Below are 22198 nucleotides of genomic sequence, written 5' to 3'. Positions count from 1 at the left end.
GTGTGAAGATAATTTCTCATAAATGTAGTGATATGGTCCCTTAGAAACAAGACTGTGTCCTTGGATACAGCCACCTCTGCTGGAGGGATTGCACAAAGAAACAAAAAGCTTTTGTATATGAAGTGTCCTGGAGTTACTGGATGTCCTGCAGCCGTCCTGTGGCAATGATTGCTGAATCCAGGTGGTCAGGCAGGGATCAATAGCGCATGTCTGGCCAACGCTGCCAGAGTGTGAGGTGGTCGTATCCGAGGAAGCCATCTCGTTTCTAAGGGACATTTTCACACAGGAATATTTTTTTTAATAGCATCCAATTTTGAGAAATGTTTACATATAGCAAATGAATTAAATTAAATTTAATACCCCTTTAACTTTAATCCTGTGGGAAGGGAATAACAAACATGGACCATCACAGGATTGTGTAATGCAGGACAGCACGGGTCCTCCAGGGAATGTTATCTCTATGCTCTGATCACTAGATGAGGATCTTGAACATAAGGATCCCTCTCTAATAACTCACAATTCCCTAATGGAGTGGATATAAATACACTTTCAGATTCTCATCCTCTTTAATTTTGTTATATTTCTTTACCTCCAATATGAAAATAATGTAGCAAGGCAAAGATTTTACACTTTCTCTCACTGTTTCGTCACCTTGCAACATTCCTACGGAGAACATTGCAGGTTTTGCCTTCACCAGAGGCCTAGGGGATCTATGAAATGCAAGGTAGAAGGGGCTCAACTTGTGCACATCAGATTGTTCTCAGATACAACATCTTAAAGACTGGGTACCAACCCCAACAAGGGGTAGGAGAATCAGTGTTATTTTAGGTGGGTGCTTTCCATGGGATAAAACAAATGAATGAATCTATGTTTATTAAAGTGATGATCTTATAATTACAATCTCAGTTTTACTCGTGGTGCCCAGGGTTTCGAGAAGCCCTCTGCAGAGGTAATCGACCTGGCTGTCAAAAATAGGACTTCATTCAAGGACTAGCCACCATCACCTTGAATGTAGAGCAGATACAGGCTGAGTAGAGTTTATCTATAGACCAGTGAATTGGTATGTTGGTGCAGAAGAATCTATATTTATGTTGCTTCTATAGCACTCCCTTCTGTGAGCAGGGTGTGTTCATATACACAGGCTATAAAACAAATCCAGTGTTAAAAGATTGACCCTACAAAGACTGATACACAGACCAGCCACAGTCATCTAAGAGGATATCGTTGTGTAAAATGAACTAACTAAACCAAAAGCCTGATGCAAACAACATAATAAACATACCCAGTTCTTACAATTTTTTGATGTCAATGATAATTATTCTAAATTCTATCTGTAGGGTGAGTCAGCGACCGTCTTCCTCTTATGCTCATCAGGACGAGAACTCATCATCCCCATCTATGAATTTACGCAGTAAAATGAAGGACAGAGTGAGACATTCTCTTGGAAGATCGGTATTGATAGTTTTCTTTCAAGTATTTGGAAACTTACTTCCCAGGACACCTTTATAACATATACCTTTTTGTGTGTCTCAGGCACTTGAAGTTTCAGTTCTTAAAAGAAAGGTGGAAACTAATACCAAAAGGAAAACAAGGTCTGCGAAGAAAGGATCTTATCCCATTTTAGAAGATTTAGATAAAATCACTCCGAGGACATTGTTAAAAAAAATAATTCAAAACGGTATGTGTGATGCAGGTCTGTTAGTGACCAGATTCCTTTTATTATTAATGAGAGGTTATCAATTCCTGCCTCCCTTGCAGGTAAAACCAGCCTCGTGTAAGGCACTGTATAGTAAAGACATACCTTCCCTGGTTTCCTATCGTGTGTCATTTTACGCAAAATTCAATTTTCAACTTTCTGCAAATGAGCTTCTGAGTGCATCAGGTGCAGGACAGCAGCGTCTCATTACACTCATTTGCATCAAATGAACCACAGAATTTTCTCTAAAATGACAGATGGCTTGGAAACAAGAAATCTATGTCTGGTAGTGTCGTATACAATGCTGTTTTCATCTGTTTGGTGATCTGGGAAGTTGCAGACTCCCTTTAACCATTAGATGCTGCTACTTGTATAAAGAATTACCTTATATACTCGTGTAAAAGCTGAGTTTTTCAGCACAAAAAAATTGCTGAAAAACGTCCCCTCGGCTTATACACAAGTCAATACACAAATGGCAGTGCACTTAATAAATAATAATAATAATAAACATATATACTCGCCCTCCGGTGGCCCTGCTGCTCATCGCGGCTCCCCCGATGTCTCTATATTGCTGGGGGCAGGCTGCGGTGGCTGTATACCACTGGGGGCAGGCTGCGGTGGCTGTATACCACTGGGGGCAGGCTGCGGTGGCTGTGTACTACTGGTGACAGGCTGCGGTGGCTGTGTACTACTGGGGGCTGGCTGGGGTGGCTGTATACTGCTGGGGGCAGGCTGGGGTGGCTGTATACTGCTGGGGGCAGGCTGGGGTGGCTGTATACTGCTGGGGGCAGGCTGGGGTGGCTGTATACTACTGGGGGCAGGCTGGGGTGGCTGTATACTACTGGGGGCAGGCTGGGATGGCTGTATACTGCTGGGGCAGGCTGGGGTGGCTGTATACTGCTGGGGGCAGGCTGGGGTGGCTGTATACTACTGGGGGCAGGCTGTATACTACTGGGGGCAGGCTGTATACTACTGGGGGCAGGCTGTATACTACAGGGGGCAGGCTGTATACTACAGGGGGCAGGCTGTATACTACAGGGGGCTGGCTGGCTATATACTGGGGGGTCTGTGACCAATGCATTTCCCACCCTCAGCTTATGCTCGAGTCAATAGGTTTTCCCAGTTTTTGGTGGTAAAATTAGGGGTCTCGGCTTATACTGGAGTATATACGGTATATGGGTGACAGCAGAGGTCGCATTAACGCCTCAGCACGCGTCTATGACGCGTGATGAGGCACGATTACCCCCCAAAATAATCGCCATGCGTAAAAGTACGCATGGCGATTATCATGTGTAGCGCGCGGGTCGACGCGCTCATTTGCAGGATCGCGATTCGCGATCATAATGAGAATCGCCGCGCACCACTCTGCGCACAAGGCCAATAACCAAGCTCCTTTCACACTGCTGATATTAAGCAGCGTGTATGGGGCTTTGTTATTGGCTGCATGCCTGCCCCTCAACCTTGTATATTACTCAAGCCCCTCCTGACTGTGCACTTGCTGTGGGCGGAGCTTGGAGACGGCGGGAGCTGTGGCAGTCGGGACTAAGCAGTGTGGTTCCTGGGTCCCGGTGAGCGGTTTCAGAATTTTGTGAGTGTGTAATTAAAATATTTACATTGCCTATTTCACAGCCACAGTGAAGACTGTGGCGTTTCACCTATAGTGGTTGTGCACTTTTGCAAGGAATAAGTGATTGCATACACAGTAGTTACATAGAACAGTACAGACATGAGGCATTCACACTGCACATGCAGTGTAAGACAGGTGGATTACCAGGTGCAGGCAAACATTTATATTTGTCCTCTGTCAGGTAAATAGAGGACCTTATATTTGGGCAGAAAAGCTCCCTGTATTGGCCCTGATGTTTATGGTACATCAGATCAATTTAACCCCTTAAGGACGCAGGGTTTTTCAGCTCATTTCTCGCTCTCCAACTTCAAAAATCCATAACTTTTTCATTTTTATGTGTACAGACCTGTTTGAGGGCTTATTTTGTGCGTAACAAATTTTACTTTCCCGTAATGTTATTTATTTTAACATGCCGTGTACTGCGAAGCTGAAAAAAAATTCCAAATGTGGAAAAATTTTTAAAAAACCGCACGTGCGTCACGTTCTTGTGGGCTCAGTTTTTACGACTTTCACTCTTCGCTCCAAATAACATGCCTACTTTATTCTTTGGTTCGGTACGATCGCGGTGATACCAAATTTGTATAGGTTTTATTGTGTTTTAATACATTTTCAAAAATTAAACGAATGTGTACAAAAAAGAAAAAAAAATTTTTTGCCATCTTCTGACGCTAATAACTTTTTCATACTTTGGTGCACGGAGATGTGTGGGGGGTCATTTTTTGCAAAATGAGGCAACGTTTTCATTGCTACCATTTTGAGGTCTGTGTGACATTTTGATAATTTTTTATTTCATTTTTTATGTTATGTAAAAAGGTGTAAAAGTCGCATTTCGGACATTTGGGCGCCATTTCCCGCCTCGGAGGTCACCGTTGCCCGTAACCGTTTTTATATTTTGATCGGGCATTTTGGGATGCGGCGATACCTAATATGTTTGTGATTTTTACTGTTTATTATGTATTATATCCGTTCTAGGGAAAGGGGGGTGATTTGAACTTTTAATATTTTATTAATTTTTTAAACTTTTTTTTTTTTCACTTTTTTAGACCATCTAGGGTACATTAACCCTAGATGGTCAGATCGCTCCTACCATATACTGCAATACTACAGTATTGCAATATATGGCATTTTTGCAGGTCATACGTTACAATGAGCCACTGGCTCATTGTAACGAACCTGCATAAGCCATGTAGCCTCGTGTCAAAAGAAGACCCGAGGCTACCATGGTAACCGATCGCCACCCCCCGATGACGTTCGGGGGCGCAGCGATCGGAAAAAAGATGGCGCCGCCCGCGCGCCGCCCGCGCGCCGCCGTCTTTTAAACGCCTCCGGCGACTTTTCTGCAAGAACCCCCACCTTTGTATGAAGAGGACTCAGCCCGTGAGCACTCTTCATACATCCCTTATACCTCTGCGCCGTAGAGCTACGGCGCAGAGCGTTAAGGGGTTAAGGGCCTCATTTTTTTTTATCAGATCATGTGTAACCAAAGTCTTCACATGCTGCCCATTGAAGAAGGTGAAAGGCTGCAAACTGCTGGATTATATGTATATATTATATGTTCCCACCCATTCTCATCCACACCAGTTTTTGGCCCCAAAAACTGCATCTGAAAAACATAACATTTGAACCACACAATGCGTTGTTTCACATTTTTTGATACGTTTTTGGCTACAGGCTTGATCACATGCTGAGGTTACATTTAGTTTTAGAATGCAGTGGAAATGCAATGTAACCCAAGTATGTGATGAAGGCTGAAGCCTTTGCAATGCGTCAAAAACGCAACGCATCGTGTGAAAGCGCCCTCAGGCTTCTAGAGTGTAACCCTTTGCTGCCTGTTTGTGACTTTGAAACATCTCCTTCCAGCTTCCAGAGTGCCATCCACTGCTACCACACTCATTTTCATCTTCCAGGGCCCCTCCACTGCTTCCTGGCTGTGACCCTGCCTTCATTTTTAGTCAGAGACTTAGATCTGTGAAGCTACCTCAGCTGGTAAGGGTTGATTTTTCGCTCAGTCACCCCTGACATTATTTGCTGTCGGACATTGAGGACGGTTTTCCTCGTGGCATTTGTGTAGCGTTTTTAAACTGATCCCAAACGCAAGTGGGAGGAGGTTTGGCCAAAGTGCATATACGCATGCATTTAAAAACTTGACACAATCGTCATGTGGGAAACCACCCTGAGGATGCTGCTTTGACTTTCGAAAGTGTAACCCTTTGCTGCCTGTGACTTTGAAACCTCTCCTTCCAGCCTCCAGAGTGCCATCTACTGCCACCCACTGCTGCTACCACACTCATTTTCATCTTCCAGGGCCCCTCCACTGCTTCCTGGCTGTGACCCTGCCTTCATTTCATTTTTAGTCAGAGACTTAGATCTGTGAAGTTACCTCAGTTGGTAAGGGTTTATTTTTTCGCTCACACCTGACATTTATTTGTTGTGGGTCTTGGAGAGCACTTCAGCACCAATTTTGCTTTGGCTTCTAGAGTGTAAGGCAACGGTTACATGTGCCACTAGCATTGCCGTTTCATAGCGCACGGGGGATGGGCCTTGTTTCCATTGCATATGCATTTCCAGGGAAAAGCATGCAATTGGAAACCAAATTCCAGTGCTTTGTATTGCTTAAAGGAAGTCTACCAGTTAAAAATAGTAAAGAAAAAAAACAAATACTCACTTATTCTCCTCTTCATCCTGATCCAGGCTGTGTTCTTCTTTAACCTTGATCACCTAAAAAAGGAACTTACAATTAGCAGCCCGGAGTGCAGGTACATAAGGTCACAAAAATTGATGTCCCTGCACTCCGGGCTGCTAATTATAAGTTTCTTTTTTGGGTGATCCCGGGCTGTCAAGGTTAAAGAAGAACACAGCCCGGATCAGGATATGCTTTTCCATTGCATATGCATTTCCAGGGAAACAAAGCCCATGAAAAGCAACATTTGTGGCACGTGTGAACATGGCTTAACCTTTTGCTGTATGCCAGCCTGTGACTTTGATGCATCTCCTTCCAGCTTCCTGCCATCCGCTGCTACCACACTCATTTTCTTCTTCCAGAGCACCTCCACTGCTTCCCTGCTGTGACCCTGCCTTCATTTTTAGTCAGAGACTCAGATCTGTGAAGCTACCTCAGCTGGTAAGGGTTGATTTTCTCCCCCCCTGGCTGAAACTATTTGTTGGTCATTAAGGGTGTGTTCACTCACAGCGTTTGTGTACAGTTTTGAAACTCAAAAGCTGTGGGCTAAAGGCTTGCCCGATCGCATATGTGTTTCCGCTGAAACACTTGCAATCGGAAATGAGGACAATATTGTCTATAAGGAGTAACTTTGTCCTGGTAAAGTACTTGGCTTGAATATCTAAATGCATTCAAGCATAGCCTGTGTGAACACAACCTCAGTTACGTTAGCTAGAAGCCATGTTTGAAAGCAATTTTTGTGTTTTCTTTTTTTTTCCAGATTAGTAATGGAGTCAGTTAAAAAACAAGTGAGCTTGTTAAAATATTTCAATAAGAACACCAACACCAGCAGATCTGACCTTCGTGAAAATACTGAAAAGGCCCTAGAACAGGACACAGATAATTCTACTAATGTCTCACATTTAGCGGCAAATATTGTAATGGATGAATCCGTTCCTATTGCAATGGATGAATCCGTTCCTATTGCAATGGATGAATCCGTTCCTATTGCAATGGATGAATCCGTTCCTATTGCCTGCAGTAGTAATAGTGACTGCTGTGATAAAGTAAGTCCTCGAGAGCCTTCAAGTGATAACATTGCTGACTCTGAGCAACCCTTGTCTAAAAAAAAGTAAGACACACAACAAATTCTTATCTAAGTGGCTACGTGAATTCGCATGGCTGGAATTCAATGAAAAAAGTGGGCAGGCTTTTTGTTGCGAATGGCGGCGAGCAAAAATGAAAGTGGTAATGGCGACAAGTGGTGCCGTTAACTTGCAGCGATCTACATTTTTACGTCACGAAGAGACAGTGGAGCATAAGGCATCTTTATTATCTGTAGCACATCAAAATACTGTGCCCAAAACATTCATGGTAGCATCCTTGGAAGCAACTTCTGGAGAAATGGCCATATTTAGGACATTGTATACTATGGGAAAAGAAGAAATGCCCCAGTCTAAATTTAAGCCCATTATGACCTTAATAAAATCATTAGGAAATAATGCTATTAAAGAAAAGCACATTAACCTTCATCACTGTACGCTTACAGAGATAGAGTCTGCATTGTCTGAAACAATAGCATCAGACATAGAGAATGAAATAAAAAGAAGTCCATGTATTTCTTTATTAATTGATGAATCCACTGACATTGCTGTGCATCATAAAATGATACTTTATGTCAGAACAGTTAATGGCAGTGTGCCACAGACACACTTTTGGGCAAATTTAGAGCTGCATGGAGAGTGTTCTGCAGATGCCATTGTTAACGTTTTAAAAATATTTTTGGAGAAAAGGGGTGTCTCCTTTACTAAAATTTTAGGCCTTGCTACCGATGGTGCAGCTGTAATGATAGGCAGACACAATGGAGTAGGAAAAAAACTGCAGGCAAGGTTTCCTTTAATGTTGCATTTTCATTGCATTGCTCATCGTATGGCACTTGCCATATCGCAAGCATCTGAAGGAATCTCCCAGTTAGGAAATGAGCAAAATCTCATTGGTATGCTCTATAGCTATTTTAACAGCTCTACTATAAGGCATGAAAAACTAGTGAAAATGCAGGAAGCAGAGTCAAATTTCGCTTAAAGAAATTCATTCTGTTAGATGGCTTTCACTCGGAAGGGCTGTGGATGCTTTACATGATAGCTTTGATGCCGTTATTTTAGTGCTCACAGACTTGGTGGCTACAAAAAAACGTAGTTTATGTGACCGAGCTCCTGGATTACTTAAAGGATGCTCAGAATACATTTTCATTGCAACTCTTTGCTTACTAAGAGACGTGCTTGAAGTAATCAATAGAGTTAGTAGGGTGTTCCAAACAGAAGATATAAACTTTTCTGTTCTACTAAGTGAATTGAGAGCAGTAACTTTAGTGTTAGAAACAATGAGAGAGGCACCAGGAAAGTATCTTGCAGCATTCCTGTCCCAAATGTCTGCAAGTGGAGGGTACTTTAGAGATATTAAAATAAGTTATCGCAGTACATCAGAAGCTGAGTTTAAAAATGTGAAGGAAAAATTTCTTAACAATCTGTTAAACAATTTAAGTGAACGCTTCAGTTTAACAGATTTATCTATTCTTTGTGACCTTGATCAGGTATTAAATCCAATGTCTCTCCCCCACAATATCTCAAAAGATGATTCTTTGAACAATGTTATTCAAAAGTTTTGTGTACCAGAAGCTATAGCCTCCACCTATCAGTGCAAACTTCCAAGTGAGGAGGGTTTACGAAAGGAATGGCTGGAAGTGTCCGACCTTCTCAAAAGGTACAAAGGCATGAAAATGACAGACTTCTGCCAACTTCTTTTTTCTTACAAGATTGGTGATGTGCTTATTTATCCAGACTTCTGTGCTCTGGCATCTGTAGCCTTAATTCTACCATTATCTACAGCCTGCTGTGAACGTGGATTTTCTACGCAAAATAGGATAAAGTCCAGCAATTTCCGAGGAGGGACCTTCAGTTTCCTTAACAAATGATACAGTTGAATGCAACTTTGATTTTCAGGCAGCAGTGGCACTCTGGAAGCAAAAAACACGCAGGTCACACCTGTAATTTTTGGCTAAAGCTAAGACTTTACCGAGTTCAAACTTGAGTTCCAGTTTCACCTTTTCAAGTTTATTTCAAATTCAGCGGTTATTGAAGAGTTTGTTTTCGCATGCTCTACTGTTCTGGATTGGCAGATTTTCGGCTTCAGTAAAGGTAGGGATTCCATCTTCATGCTTATGTTTAGTGTATGATGCAGAAAAATTTGTTATTTCCAGCTTATGCATGGAGAACTTCTTTAGTTATGATTTTCCTGCATAAATAGCTCCTTTTTAACAATGTATATGCTTAAATATTATTTATTTGCAGTATTACAATTTTTGTACTCCTTATCGGCTAAAATTACTCCTCCAAAATGCTAAGAGGAGTATTTTTACTCTGCCTTGAAAAAGTTAGTGCGACCTCTGGGTGACAGGATTTGATGCTTGGGATTTGTTTATTCTCCCTGTATTTCTGTAGATGTTTTATGGTTACCCCGAATATTGAGCTTTCTGCTCCTTACAGGAAACTCTCCTACTTTTGGTGTATTTAAGACAGGGGCTGGAATAGAGGCAAGGGAGCACCCCCTTCCTTCTAAGTGCCTGCATCTATGAGCAGGTGTCCTCGTGTATCCAAGTTGTCCAGGCTGTTTTTTTGTGTGTCCTGATATCCCACAGATAATATAATTAAGCTTAGCTTATTTCCCTGCAGGCAATCCAGTGCTGCACCGCTCTATTGTTTGTTAGGAGTAAGGAGGCACATGAGCCCTCCAGTCAATAAGATGTCCATGGTGTAGCAGGGCCCCCCCCCCCCCCTCCTCCTCTGAACAGGGACCAGGCACAGTCCTGTATAAACTGCAGGGATATTAGCTAGGGGATTTATCAGGATGCAGCCTCCTTGTGACAGTATTGAGATGTGACTGCCAGTCAGATGTACAATAGTCGTTCAGACTGCTTGATTCAATTGGTTTATGACGTGTTAATTGTTGCACTGGGTGTGCGGCTTTTAAAGAGTAACTGTGAAGCTATAGTGATTTTACCAAATTATTATATGTGATTCTCCCTTTGAAAACAAACAGAACGATGCCTCCTTTGTGCTGCTTGTACTTTTCTTTCCAAAGTTATGACATTATCTGTGTTTGACAAAAATCTTTCTCCCAAGAGGTGAAGTAAACGGAGACTAATGTTTGTCAGTCTATGCCCACAGGCTGATGCCAGCTAGCTTACCCACTGATCCCATGATGCCTTAATGCATTTAATGGTAAATTACTTTTAGTTTCCCACAGAACACTGCACAGTGCACATACAGGATGTATATGGTGACCAGCCTGGTAGCTTCCATCACATGGAGGAGAAGGGTACATGTAATAAGTGGTAGAAATCATTAGTACACCAGTTACAGGCAGTCTATAGCCTGTGCTGTGTGAGCACTAAGGGTTAATAGCTCTTCTGGACAGAGCTGACACTGCCGATGACATGGTGGGGAAGTGAACAGTGAGAAGAGCAGAGACAGACAAAGTTCTGTATAATCACAGATTGGGATGGAGGGAGTGATGGGGAAGAGGGAGATCTTGTACCTCCCTATTCTGTGTAGGAGACATCTGCATGCACTTCCAGCTCTGCTGCTTTCACTGTTACATGACCTCTTCTATGAGCAGGGAGCAGCAGCTCCTCCTCTCCCATGAATTCGTAGTTTGTTTACACTTTGTTTCTCTAACGAATTCCAGGGCTTATCAGCACATGGAGAGGAGGCAGCCATTGCAGCACTAAGGTAATCTGAGGGCTATAGCAAGGAAACTACTGATTATAGGTAATAAAGATAATGGGCAAAGTTGTTTTACATCCCAAGAGCTATTGATTTGTGAAAAATAAATAACCTTTACAGTTACCTTTTAACCCCTACAGGACTCGGCCTCTTTTGGCATTAAGGACGCAGTCCCATTTTTCAAATCTGCCCTGTGTCTCTATAAGTGGTTATAGCTTTGGAACGATATAAGATTGTTTTCTCGTGACACATTGTACTTCAAATTAGTTTAAAAATTTGGATGAAATCTTTTGTGTTTAGTTATGAAAAATAACTAAATTTGGAAAAATTCTTTATTTTCAAAGTTCTAAATTCTCTACTTTAGATGCAGATAGTCATGGCACCCAAATAAATTCATAACTTACATTTCCCAAATGTCTGCTTTATGTTGGAAGTTTTTTTTAAGATTCCACATATTTTACTAGAATGTTATGAGGCTCAGAATTTGGGTGCCATTTTTCAAACTTTTGGGAAAATAACCAAAACTAATATTTAGATGGACCTGCTCAACTTCTAATTGACTGTGAGAGGCCTAAATAATAGCTAGACTCATAAATTACCCCATTATGGAAACTACACACCTCAACGTATGAAAAACCACTTTTGAGAAGTTTGTTAACCTTTTAGGTGTTTTATAGGGGTTACAACAAAAAGGAGGTGTGGTCTACAAATTGTAATATTTTTTGACAATACATTCATTTTGGGTGGAAAATTAAACATTTGTAATGGATTAAATGAAAAAAGGCTCCCCAAAGTTTGATACCCAATCTCTCCCGAGTACACGGATACCCTATATGTAGTGGTAACCTGCTGTATGGGCCCTCGGCTGGGCATAGAAGGGAAGGAGACGCCATGCAGAGCAGATTTGCTATGTCACATTGTACAGGCTATAATTTTTTTTTTTTTTTATTGTGGACCTATAGGGGCTTATTTTTTTGCCACATGAGATGCACTTTTATGGTACATAATTTTGGGGCATCTATAGCTAATTGGTGAGATTTTATTAACTCTTTGTTGGTGGAGGAAATGAAAATCATCAATTTTTAGGAACTTTTTTTGTGTTTTTTTTTTTTTTTTGGCCATTTACCATACCATAAAAATGGTATATTATTTTTATTCTATGGGTCACCATGATTACGAAAAGACCTCATTTACCGTATACAGGCGGTCCCCTACTTAAGAACACCTGACTTACATACGACCCCTAGTTACAAACGGACCTCTGGATGTTGGCAATTTACTGTACTTTAGCCTTAGGCTACAAAAAACAGCTATAACAGTTATCACTGGTGTCTACAATGAAGCTTTATTGTTAATCCTGGTTCTTATGACAACCCAACATTTTTAAAATCCGATTGTCACAGAGACCAAAAAAATATTTGGCTGGGGTTACAATGATAAAGTATACAGTTCCGACTTACATACAAACTCAACTTAAGAACAAACCTACAGTCCCTATCTTGTATGTAACCTGGGGACTGCCTGTATAGACGAGTATAAGCCAACCCGAGTATAAGCCGAGACCCCTAATTTTACCATCAAAAACTGGGAAAACCTATTGACTCGAGTATAAGCCGAGGGTCGGAAATGCATTGGTCACAGACCCCCCTAGTATGTAGCCAGCCTGCCCCCAGTAGTATACAGCCTGCCCCCAGTAGTATACATTGTTCTCCCCCAGACAGCGGGCGCATTGTATGACGCGCCACTACTGACGTCATACTAGGCGCCGCCTGGGAGAAAAACATGGCGGCGCCCAGCACAAAGTTAGAGAAGAAAGAAGACTGGCGCGGAAGCCAGAAGAGGACCCGCACGGACATCGGGGGAGCAGCGCTGCACATTGGGCCACCGGAGGGTGAGTATATAAGTTTATTATTTTTTAAATATTTTTTAAGATCTATATATATATACGTGTGTGTGTATTGACTCGTGTATAAGCCGAGGGGACGTTTTTCAGCACAAGTTTTTAAATTTTTTTTCCCCATTTTTACTGAATAGAAAGTAATTTGGCGAAAATGTTTATTTAAGCATCACTGACTTTCAAATGCATAACTTTTTTATTTTTTGGCTCACAAGGGCTTGTTTTTTGCGAGAAGGACTGTTCTTTTTAGTGGTCTTATTTTAGAGTGTGTAACTTTTTTAAATCTCCTTTAGAGCATTTTAGGTATTAATTCAAAATTATCTTTTTTCGGAAAGTTTTTTTGCGTTTTTTTTCCCCCCTGCCGTTTACCGTGCAGGTCCAGTAACGATTCTATTTTATTATATAGATTGTTACGGACGCGGCAATACCAAATATGTAGTGGTTTTTTTGTGTGTTTGTGTTTTTTATAGTTTATTAAGTGTTTTTATGGGAAAGTGACATTTTAGGGGCTTATATTTTAATGTATTTATTTTTTATTTATTCTAATGTGTTAACTTTAGTGTTTTTCACTTTTTTTTTTTTTACTTATACAAACTTGAACTTGAACCAGCGATGCTCTGATCGCTGGTTCAAGTCCAATACACTGCTCTACAATACTTTTTCATTGTAGAGCAGTGTAAACTGTCTGAGCATGCAGGCGCCTGCTCAGAAAGTTTACAGTCAGACCCGGAAGGGATCTGACTGCTAAGGACATCGGGCAGCTCTGGAGCACTAGGCAGACTTCGGGGCTGCCGAGAAGAGGATTGGATCCCCCGGTAAGTGGTACCGGGGATCCAATCCATAGCAGAATCGCCCTTGCACGCCGCGGTCAACCTTTCGGCTTGAACAAGCATTCATCCGATCGCTTGTTCAAGCCTTTACACTGCAATACACTGCGGAACCCGGCGGGGAGAGGAGCCGGCAGCCTCGGGGCACTCGCCGGACCCCGGGGCTGCGGCGGGAGGGATTGGCACATGGTGGGGGGTCCATGCTTGACCCGCGATCGGAGCCGGTTCCAATCGCTGCTTCTGGTACCGGCTTCGTTCGTGAGCCGGTGCCAGAAGCAGGACGTTATAGTGCGTACTGGTGCGCTTAGTATCTAGCCACCGGGATGTACTATAACGTCCAGGTGCACCTAGGGGTTAAGGCTCAAATGTTTAAAGTCGCTACTTGAAGTTATCATTTCCTACCTCCATTGCAGGTAAAACCAGCCTCATATAAGGCACTGTATAAGCATTCCTGACATACCTTCCCTGTTTTTGTTTTGTATCTTTTTACACAAAACTAAATGTTCAACTTTATGCAAATTAGCTTCTCAGTGCATCAGGTGCAGGACAGCAGCTCCTTTCAGGAATCCAATTCCTGGATTTGCGCATCCAATCCTAATGTCTTTCCAATGCTTGGTAGGGACTGGAGTACATTTGTGCAATTGGTACACAGCGAACTCCAAGCACTGCTTGGAAAAATCGCACAAAACGCTGTTTTAAAATCTCAATGCGCATAAATAGTCACAAAATACAACAGAAAAAAACTGCATTCCATTTACAAAACTTCCTAGGTGAGTAAAAGTAAAACACAAAATAACTTGGAATGCCCCTTTGCAACTTAGTGACTTTTATCTGCTGAATAATAATTATAGCCATTGACGACCACATCTTATAAGTTAGAGAACCTGTCATGCAAAGTCTTGCATAGTAAATTTTACTTGCAGTGCCCACCCTTCTTGTTCCTGATTGACGGGCTATGATATTCTGCTGTGGAGCTGAAGTTCTCTGTTACATCATTGGACACTTCATGTCATGTGACCAGGATGACATAATCTAAGTTCCTGTTACATTTGCAACCTCTATCCTGTGTATGTATCTGATCACGTGTAATCACAGCAGCCTCCATAATAATAATAATAATAATTCCTTATTTATATAGCGCACACAGATTACGCACTCCATGGAGGCGTGGCAAGGAGTAGAAGTCCATGGAGGCAGCTGTGATTTCAAGTGATAATTTTTTCATTTCTCAAAATGGTTAATGCTTGCATGTATAACTCCTTTATCCTTTTTCGGTCCTCAGAGGATGAAGTATCAATAATTGTGTCTCAGAGGTCAAAGTCTGCTATTGATGATGACAGAAGAACAGAGAACACTCCTACAGCAAAGCTAAGCAGGTTAGTCATGTTATACACACATATATTACCTTACCTCTTTTAATTCCATTTTCCCTTTGAGCTTTGTTTCAAAATGCTAATGTCTCATGGCACCCTTAGGCTATCTGCACATTGTCATGTGGAAAATCTGCATGAAAATCTGTGTGTATATTATGTGCTTTTTTATGCATATCTGTCTATTTAGTGTTGTGTTTTTTAAGCAGATTTTCCACATGCGGTTTCCCCTTTAGGCTGGGGGAATGCATGAAAACTGTACGTAGATGCCGAATATTACTCTCTCTTAGACTCCAATGTGAAAAAAAATGCATACAACAATCGCTTTAATGCTAAAGCAGTACGTTACATTTTTTTCACGCCAAACTCTGCAATGTTTGCAGATGGGCTTTAGCTTGGTCAAATCCGCTTGAAATCCACATTTCAATGCATATAAAAACCGTGTGTAATGGCTGTGGATTTTCATGCAGAATTTTGGCAGGACATTCCGCAACTTGTGCAGATAGCCTTATGTTTGATTCTGCTTCTTCATTTGTAGTTTGGGTAATATAAATCTAAGTCTGCCAGATTTGCAAGAGCCAGAACACAAAACTGTGTTCAAAAAGTCCAGAAATAAGAGAAAAATGAGAGTTTCTGAATTTGAGAGAGAAGTTGATGAAAGACTTCCTAAGAACAGAGGTATGAACACACCTTTTATATCTTCCTTCTGCATTGACCATAAATCGTTCTTTTTTTTTTTTTTTAAACTAGTCTTTTTCCTAACATGCACGCATGCCAATGCTTGCAAAAAAAGTTCTAAAACATTTAGTTAATTTCCATCTGTCCTTCAAGAAGGCCTGGCAAGAGACTGCAGTATTTTAGCCACTTTTTGCTTCCAATAGTCCTCTTATAAAGACAAATGTTTGTAACTTGCTTTTTGATCTCTTTATACATGGTGTTTTTTTCCCTCCCAGAAGACTACCACACGTCACAAGATAAATCTGATATTCCATCTGTATTTGTGGACTCCTACTCAATTTCGAGGTATGATGCATCATTATCTATTAGCTTTAGGAACACATAGAAAGCTATAAATTAATAACTTCTTTGTAAAACCAGAAATACATGCTGTCAGTAGAGGGACTTGTGATGGCTCTTTCACACTAAGAAAATAAGGTTAGTGGTGTTAACAAGGCACAGCCAACAAAACCATTATGTGCAGTGCAGCTATTCACATGTCCAAGGATGTTCACCCACGGGCTGAGTCCTCTTCATACAAAGGTGGGGGTCGTTGCATATTGCAGCAAACCCCCACCGCTAATAACTTTGGTCGGTGCTTGCACCGATCGCGGCTATTAACCCTTTGATTGCCGCCGGCAAAGTCGCCGGCGGCATTTAAAAGACGGCATCTTTATTACAATCGCCGCGCCCCCGAACGTCATCAGGGGGCGGCGATCGGTTGCCATGGTAGCCTCGGTTCTTCGTTTGACCTGAGGCTATCTGGCTTCTGCAGATTCGTTACAATGAGCCAGTGGCTCATTGTAATGAATGAGCTGCAAAAAAATGCCAAATTGCAATACAGAAGTATTGCAGTATATGGTGGGAACGATCTGACCATCTAGGGTTAATGTACCCTAAATGGTCTAAGAATTAGTGAAAAAAAAAAAAAGAAAAAAAAAATGCGACTTTTACACTTTTTTACATCACATAAAAAATGGAATAAAAAATGTCGCACAGACCTCAAAATGGTAGCAATGCAAACGTCGGCTCATTTCGCAAAAAGTTACACCTCACACAGCTCCGTGCGCCAAAGTATGAAAAAGTTATTTTTTCTTTTTTGTACACATTCGTTTAATTTTTGAAAACTTTCATTTTTGAAAAGAATAAAGTAGGCGTTTTATTTGGAGCGAAGAGTGAAAATCGTAAAAACTGAGCCCACAATTGGAATGTTTCCACATTTGGAATTTTTTTCAGCTTCGCAGTACACGGCATGTTTAAATAACATTACGGGAAATTAAAATAAGTCCTCACACAGGGCTGTACACGTAAAAATGAAAAAGTTATGGATTTTTGAAGGTGGAGAGCGAGTAATAAGCGAAAAAACCCTGCGTCCTTAATGGGTTAAAATTGTCCACACAACTTCTGGAAATGGCACAACAATAAATCACAGCCCTGAATGGCTATAAGATCCCTCTCACTAGCCTTGGTGAGACAGAATCTTTTCAACCCTGAGCTGCCACAGTTCTCTTTTAATATAAGCCCAGTCCGTAACAGGATCATATAGGGTGAGGAACCAACCCGGTAGCGGGGATTCGTGGATCGAGATAAAAGAGCAACACAGATTAGATTTTATATTTAATTGCCTTAAGGCTACACTAGACAAAACGATATATAAAGTAGAGATATATACAGTTACAGAGTACAACATACAAGGTAGAACTACAAGTAACCGCAGTTCAGTAAGTTTGTTACCTTGTGTGTGGCCTAATGGAACCTGATAGTCCACACCTTAAGATCCTTCAATGCTCTTGGTGTTAAAATGGTTCCCAGACAAAAGACAATGCGGCCTTAGGCCGGCGGCACACGTTGAATGCGGTTTTGGGCCGTTTTTAGGCAGGCCTTAATAAAACACATGCGTTTGAAAAAAAGAATGCGTTTTTGACCGTTTTTGACTGATAACTGGAAAAAACAGTAATGGCCCAAAAACGGGTTCAAAATGCCACGTGTGCCGCCGGCTTTAGAGGTGCCTGATTATATCAGTTGCAGTCACACCTCTGCCCACCCAACAGGAGGGGTCATGGGTCCCTACTACCTGGTATTGCAACCAGAGCCCTGGAAAAGCCATAGCTTCTCAAGTGGAAGTCGTAGGGTCATGGTTCTGCTATGATTGGATCGAGGTAAATTCCTGGATCACATTGATACCAAACCTGAACCATTTGCTATGGTCCTATCCAGAGATATTGATTTCTCTGGACCCAAGGGTGCTAGAGCCCAGGAAATAGGACCACTGTGATTTCCTGAAGATAACAGTCCAAAAATGTATTGGTCCTTGGTATGAGATGGACCATAACTCCATAACTGTCCCTATTCAACCTATTGGTTTGAGTTTTTATGGATCTTTGTTTGTTTGAAAATTAGTGGGCGGGAGGGGGGAATGCATGGAGACGATTCAGCTGCAGAGGTCCTTTGAAGCTACAACTCCTGGAGTGATCTTAAAAACCTGGACCAATTAGGCCAATTAAGCTGAGGCTGGGGGAAAGTGGGGAATTTGTGTAGTATAAGGTCTCCACTCCCCCTGGTCACATTTATAACACCCCCCAACCCCTAGAGCCCTCCTCTGAAGTGCAGCCCCCAGCTGCCCTTACGCTGAAAAGAGAGCCTTCAGGGTCCTGTCTGGCACATGGGAGATGAGCACAGGTTCCCCTGTCTGCCAGCAGTTTTGCATACAGTCTATAGTAGTAAAGCGCTATTATTATTATAGTACCAGTCCCAGCACTCCAGGTCCTAGAGAAGCAGGGCATCAGGCAGCATGTGGCATCCAAAAGCAATATACAGGTAAACAGGTCAGCGTCAACACATTTCTAGCACTATTACGAGTTATTCATGAGTAAGAGCATGTTACTGTGCTAGAAACACGCTGACCTGTATATTGCTTTTGGATGCCACATGATTTCCTTTGTCAAAAGCTGGATCTGGTGATTTTTCCTTTCTGAGCATGTGTTTTGTACCTGTCATATCACACTTCCTTAACCCCTTCAGGATCAGCACCACCGTGTTTTTTTTTTTTTTTTCCCCAACCTTAAATCCAAGAGAGATTAAGAGAACAGTTCATAGCAAGGATTGGCATCACACAGATAAGCCCTTATAGTCTCTGTCTGCATAGGCTGACAGTGATAACACCCTGCAATACTCGTATATTATAATGAACGAGCAACCATAGTGTAGCAACTGTGCTGGAGTACTGCAATTCAGCTCATAGTCTAATGAGAATCCTATCATCAGAAAAACTAATCCCTATATATTTTATTCATTTCAGGTCAGAGAATAAGTTGGATATTTCAGCTCCAGAATCAACTTTCAAGAGAGGCTTATTGCGCAGACCCAACAAAATGTGCCTAGTGTCATTGGGCGACTTTGAGCAAGGAGTAGAAGACAAATACCAGCAATTGAAAGGTGGTTTTCTGTAGATAGTGTTGGTATTATATAATATGGATCCACCAGAGAACAGGTTTCTGAAAGCTCACCCTCCTTTATATAGAACATGCACATGTTTATTCTTAGTCATATAAAGAATCTTTTTCATGGGTTTCTTGTAAAATAACCTATAAGTAGGACCTGGTGTAACTTATTTTACCAAATCACGTATTATAAACTGATCACAAATTATTGAGGTGGCAGCTTTACTTAATGTATTTTGTAACGTATGTGAAGCAGTTTATAAGGTAATTTTCCAATATTCATCTATTTCACGTTCTGCATAACTTTTTTTGCATAAGCTAAATCCTCTTGTCCAGAAATGTCTATTACCTCATCGGCAGCCATATTTTTACATAAAATGGCCTGAGATCGAGTGGTCATGTGATCTCTAACTGTGCATGACAACCTACCTTTCAGGACCTTAAAGGAAACCTACCATTTCAAATAGTAGGCGTAAGCTGTAAATACCGAGCACCAGCTCAGGGTGAGCTGGTGCCGTTGCTTACTTTCGTTAGTGTTATTAACCGCTGTATCGCGGTTTTAACACTTTTTAAGGTTTATAGCTGTAGCTGCATCGGCGCTGGCGCGCGCGCCTATATGGGAGGTGCCGGAGACGCTGCCTTGGCGTCTCCGGCACTTCCTATGTAGGCGCGCGCGCCAGCGCCGAAGCAGCTACAGCTATAAACCTTAAAAAGTGTTAAAACCGCGATACAGCGGTTAATAACACTAACGAAAGTAAGCAACGGCACCAGCTCACCCTGAGCTGGTGCTCGGTAAAAGTTTACAATCCCTTTAAAGTAAATCCATCAAAATTCAGCATGGATAAACCAGGGACACCTACTTATAGGTCCAGGCACTGTGACTGTGGTAATCTTCTTATATTTGTTATCCATGGCCTGCTTGCTTCCTTTTTAAATCAACTTTTAAAATTATGTTAATGAGTCGTTCCAATAACCCCTCCAGTTTCACAGACTGTTAGACTTGGTGTGCAAGGAGCAATTCCCCCTCAAACTGTGTGCTGGAGATCCCTGTGCTGCTGCGAGATTACAGCAGGGGAAAGGGTGAGACAGTGTAAACGGCCTATGAAGCTACATCACAGAGGAGCTTGGTAACACCCCACTAAGCCCTTCTGGCTTTAGTGTGATGATAGATTTACTTTAACCAGATCTTTGGGATTGTTTGAAGTCTACACAGCAGACGTATAAGGACAAGGGGTTGAAGCCTAACTCCTTACACTCTCGTATAATATTTCACTGATAATTCAGTTCTGTAAGCAGAGAAGCCACTATGAATTCTAACAACTTCTCCTTATCTATCTAAGAAATTAGATTACAATGCTCTATTACTTTATGCAATGGTGTAGAGCCTGGTAGGAATAGCTGCAGAAATGGCTTCTATTGAAATAAATGAGACACCCCAACAATTTGAGATGGTCATCTATATATACTGACCATTCCATTTAATATCAGAAACACTTGTATTTGTATATGTATTCTTTGTATATCCTACTAACATTACTGTTCCTTTAGGATCTCAAGAATGCTTCATTGAACCTGCTGAAGGGAGCAAATCGGATAGTTTATCAAATGAAATGGCTGAAATGGAGACAGAGTTGTATGCCCAGTCTTTACGTAGGGAAGGAAACGCATCTAAATCGGACAGAAAACAAAGGGGAACCAGTAAACTCTTTGTTTCAACCTATGATGCAATAAAAGAAGCCAACAATGAGTTTACTGAAGCAGAAACTAAAAAAGCAAAGAGTCCAAAACAAAATACAAGGAGAGACATTGAAGGAGACCACATGGAAGTTGGTTATGGCAGCAATGAAGTGGAAATTAATAAAATCCGTGAAGAAGCTGGTTTTGAAAATGGTGAAGGGAAAGCAGATTCTAGTAGTAAATATAGAGAGCCTGATGACATTGAAAATACAGCTGTCGATGACATTGGTGAAGAGGTTGCTGCCGATGACAGTAGTGGTGATGGAGCTGCAGATGACAGTGGTGAAGATGGAGCTGCAGATGACAGTGGTGAAGATGGAGCTGCTGATGACATTGGTGAAGATGGAGCTGCAGATGACATTGGTGAAGATGGAGGTGCAAATGACAGTGGTGAAGATGGAGGTGCAAATGACAGTGGTGAAGATGGAGGTGCAGTTGATGGGAATGTTGAGGCTGCAGATGAGAGTGGTGGTGAACATAGAGCTGCTGATGAAGTAGTAGATGATGACCGTGGAGAAGATGAAGTTGGTGAGGTCCATTTTCTGAGTAACATACAACAAAATAAATCTAGTCTTCATAAGAGCAGTAGAAAGTCAACAGCCATTAGTGACTATTTTCACACCCTGCGTCGGACACGGCTAAGTAACGCAAATGGTTCGCAGGCAGAAGAATCTCGCCATGCAGTATCTGTGACAAGACCAGAGGGAAGTTCTGTCTCTACAAATGAAAGTAGTGATGATGAAAATCTGGTTCTTGCCCAAAGGGCCATAGACTTTGGTAAGATGTGGTTATGTTCTCCTTATATTACTGTACTAAATTGTAAAGATGTAAGCTCTATTGAGGCTATAGGACATTATGGAGAGCATGACTCTTATTCTGTACTTGGATTATATGGACTGATATGGAATACGATATCTCCAATGAAGCAGCTGCTATGTGGCTGCAACTTCCACAGGTTTGCCAGGAATTAGTCCCATGCCCATCAATGAATGGAGTGGATCCTTGTCTATTAAATATCCATTACAGTGGGGATGTCAATGAATGATTGGCTTCTCCAGTGTTTTTCTTTCTGCAGCTCTGTGTAGATATATTAAACTTTTTCCTGCAGAAGACCCCTATTTTGGCCCCATATACATGCACATCTGTACTCATTATATGCTGGGCTGACCTCTAGTCCGCTTGGGCACAGTGTAAGTCACTTTCTCCATTTGTTGGTTCATGCATAAAACTATAGGGAGAGATTTAACAAAGTATGAGTGAATAGACCAGTGCAGAGTACGGCTCCACAGTCTTATTCTGCACAAAATAAATCATGCTGGGTTTTTTATCTGGAGAATTTAAGAACCGATGAGTCATATTTTAGAACAGTTATTAGTTGGTCTAGTTTATGTCAGTATTTTTTAGAGACTTTGCTTGGCTACGCCCCCCTTTCTGGACAAGTCGGAAA

The 22198-nt window shown here is 41.6% G+C and overlaps 1 protein-coding gene across 2 annotated transcripts in view; it reads left to right on the top strand.

Moving 5' to 3' along the window:
• Positions 1 to 22198, top strand: part of CENPT (centromere protein T) — a 42231-nt gene that overhangs the window by 12297 nt on the left and 7736 nt on the right. Inside the window, exons 3-9 of one of the 2 annotated variants that reach the window (XM_072117630.1) lie at positions 1338 to 1452; positions 1534 to 1678; positions 14770 to 14863; positions 15396 to 15535; positions 15814 to 15880; positions 18873 to 19009; positions 20563 to 21528. In XM_072117630.1, coding sequence (XP_071973731.1) covers positions 1338 to 1452; positions 1534 to 1678; positions 14770 to 14863; positions 15396 to 15535; positions 15814 to 15880; positions 18873 to 19009; positions 20563 to 21528 — 1664 coding nt within the window. Of the gene's footprint in view, positions 1 to 1337; positions 1453 to 1533; positions 1679 to 14769; positions 14864 to 15395; positions 15536 to 15810; positions 15881 to 18872; positions 19010 to 20562; positions 21529 to 22198 lie in introns of both variants that reach the window. The other variant, XM_072117629.1, reaches the window with a different exon arrangement.

The sequence above is a fragment of the Engystomops pustulosus genome, chromosome 7 (assembly GCF_040894005.1).
Source record: "Engystomops pustulosus chromosome 7, aEngPut4.maternal, whole genome shotgun sequence".
NCBI lineage: Eukaryota > Metazoa > Chordata > Amphibia > Anura > Leptodactylidae > Engystomops > Engystomops pustulosus.
This window is presented reverse-complemented; position numbering and strand designations above follow the sequence as displayed.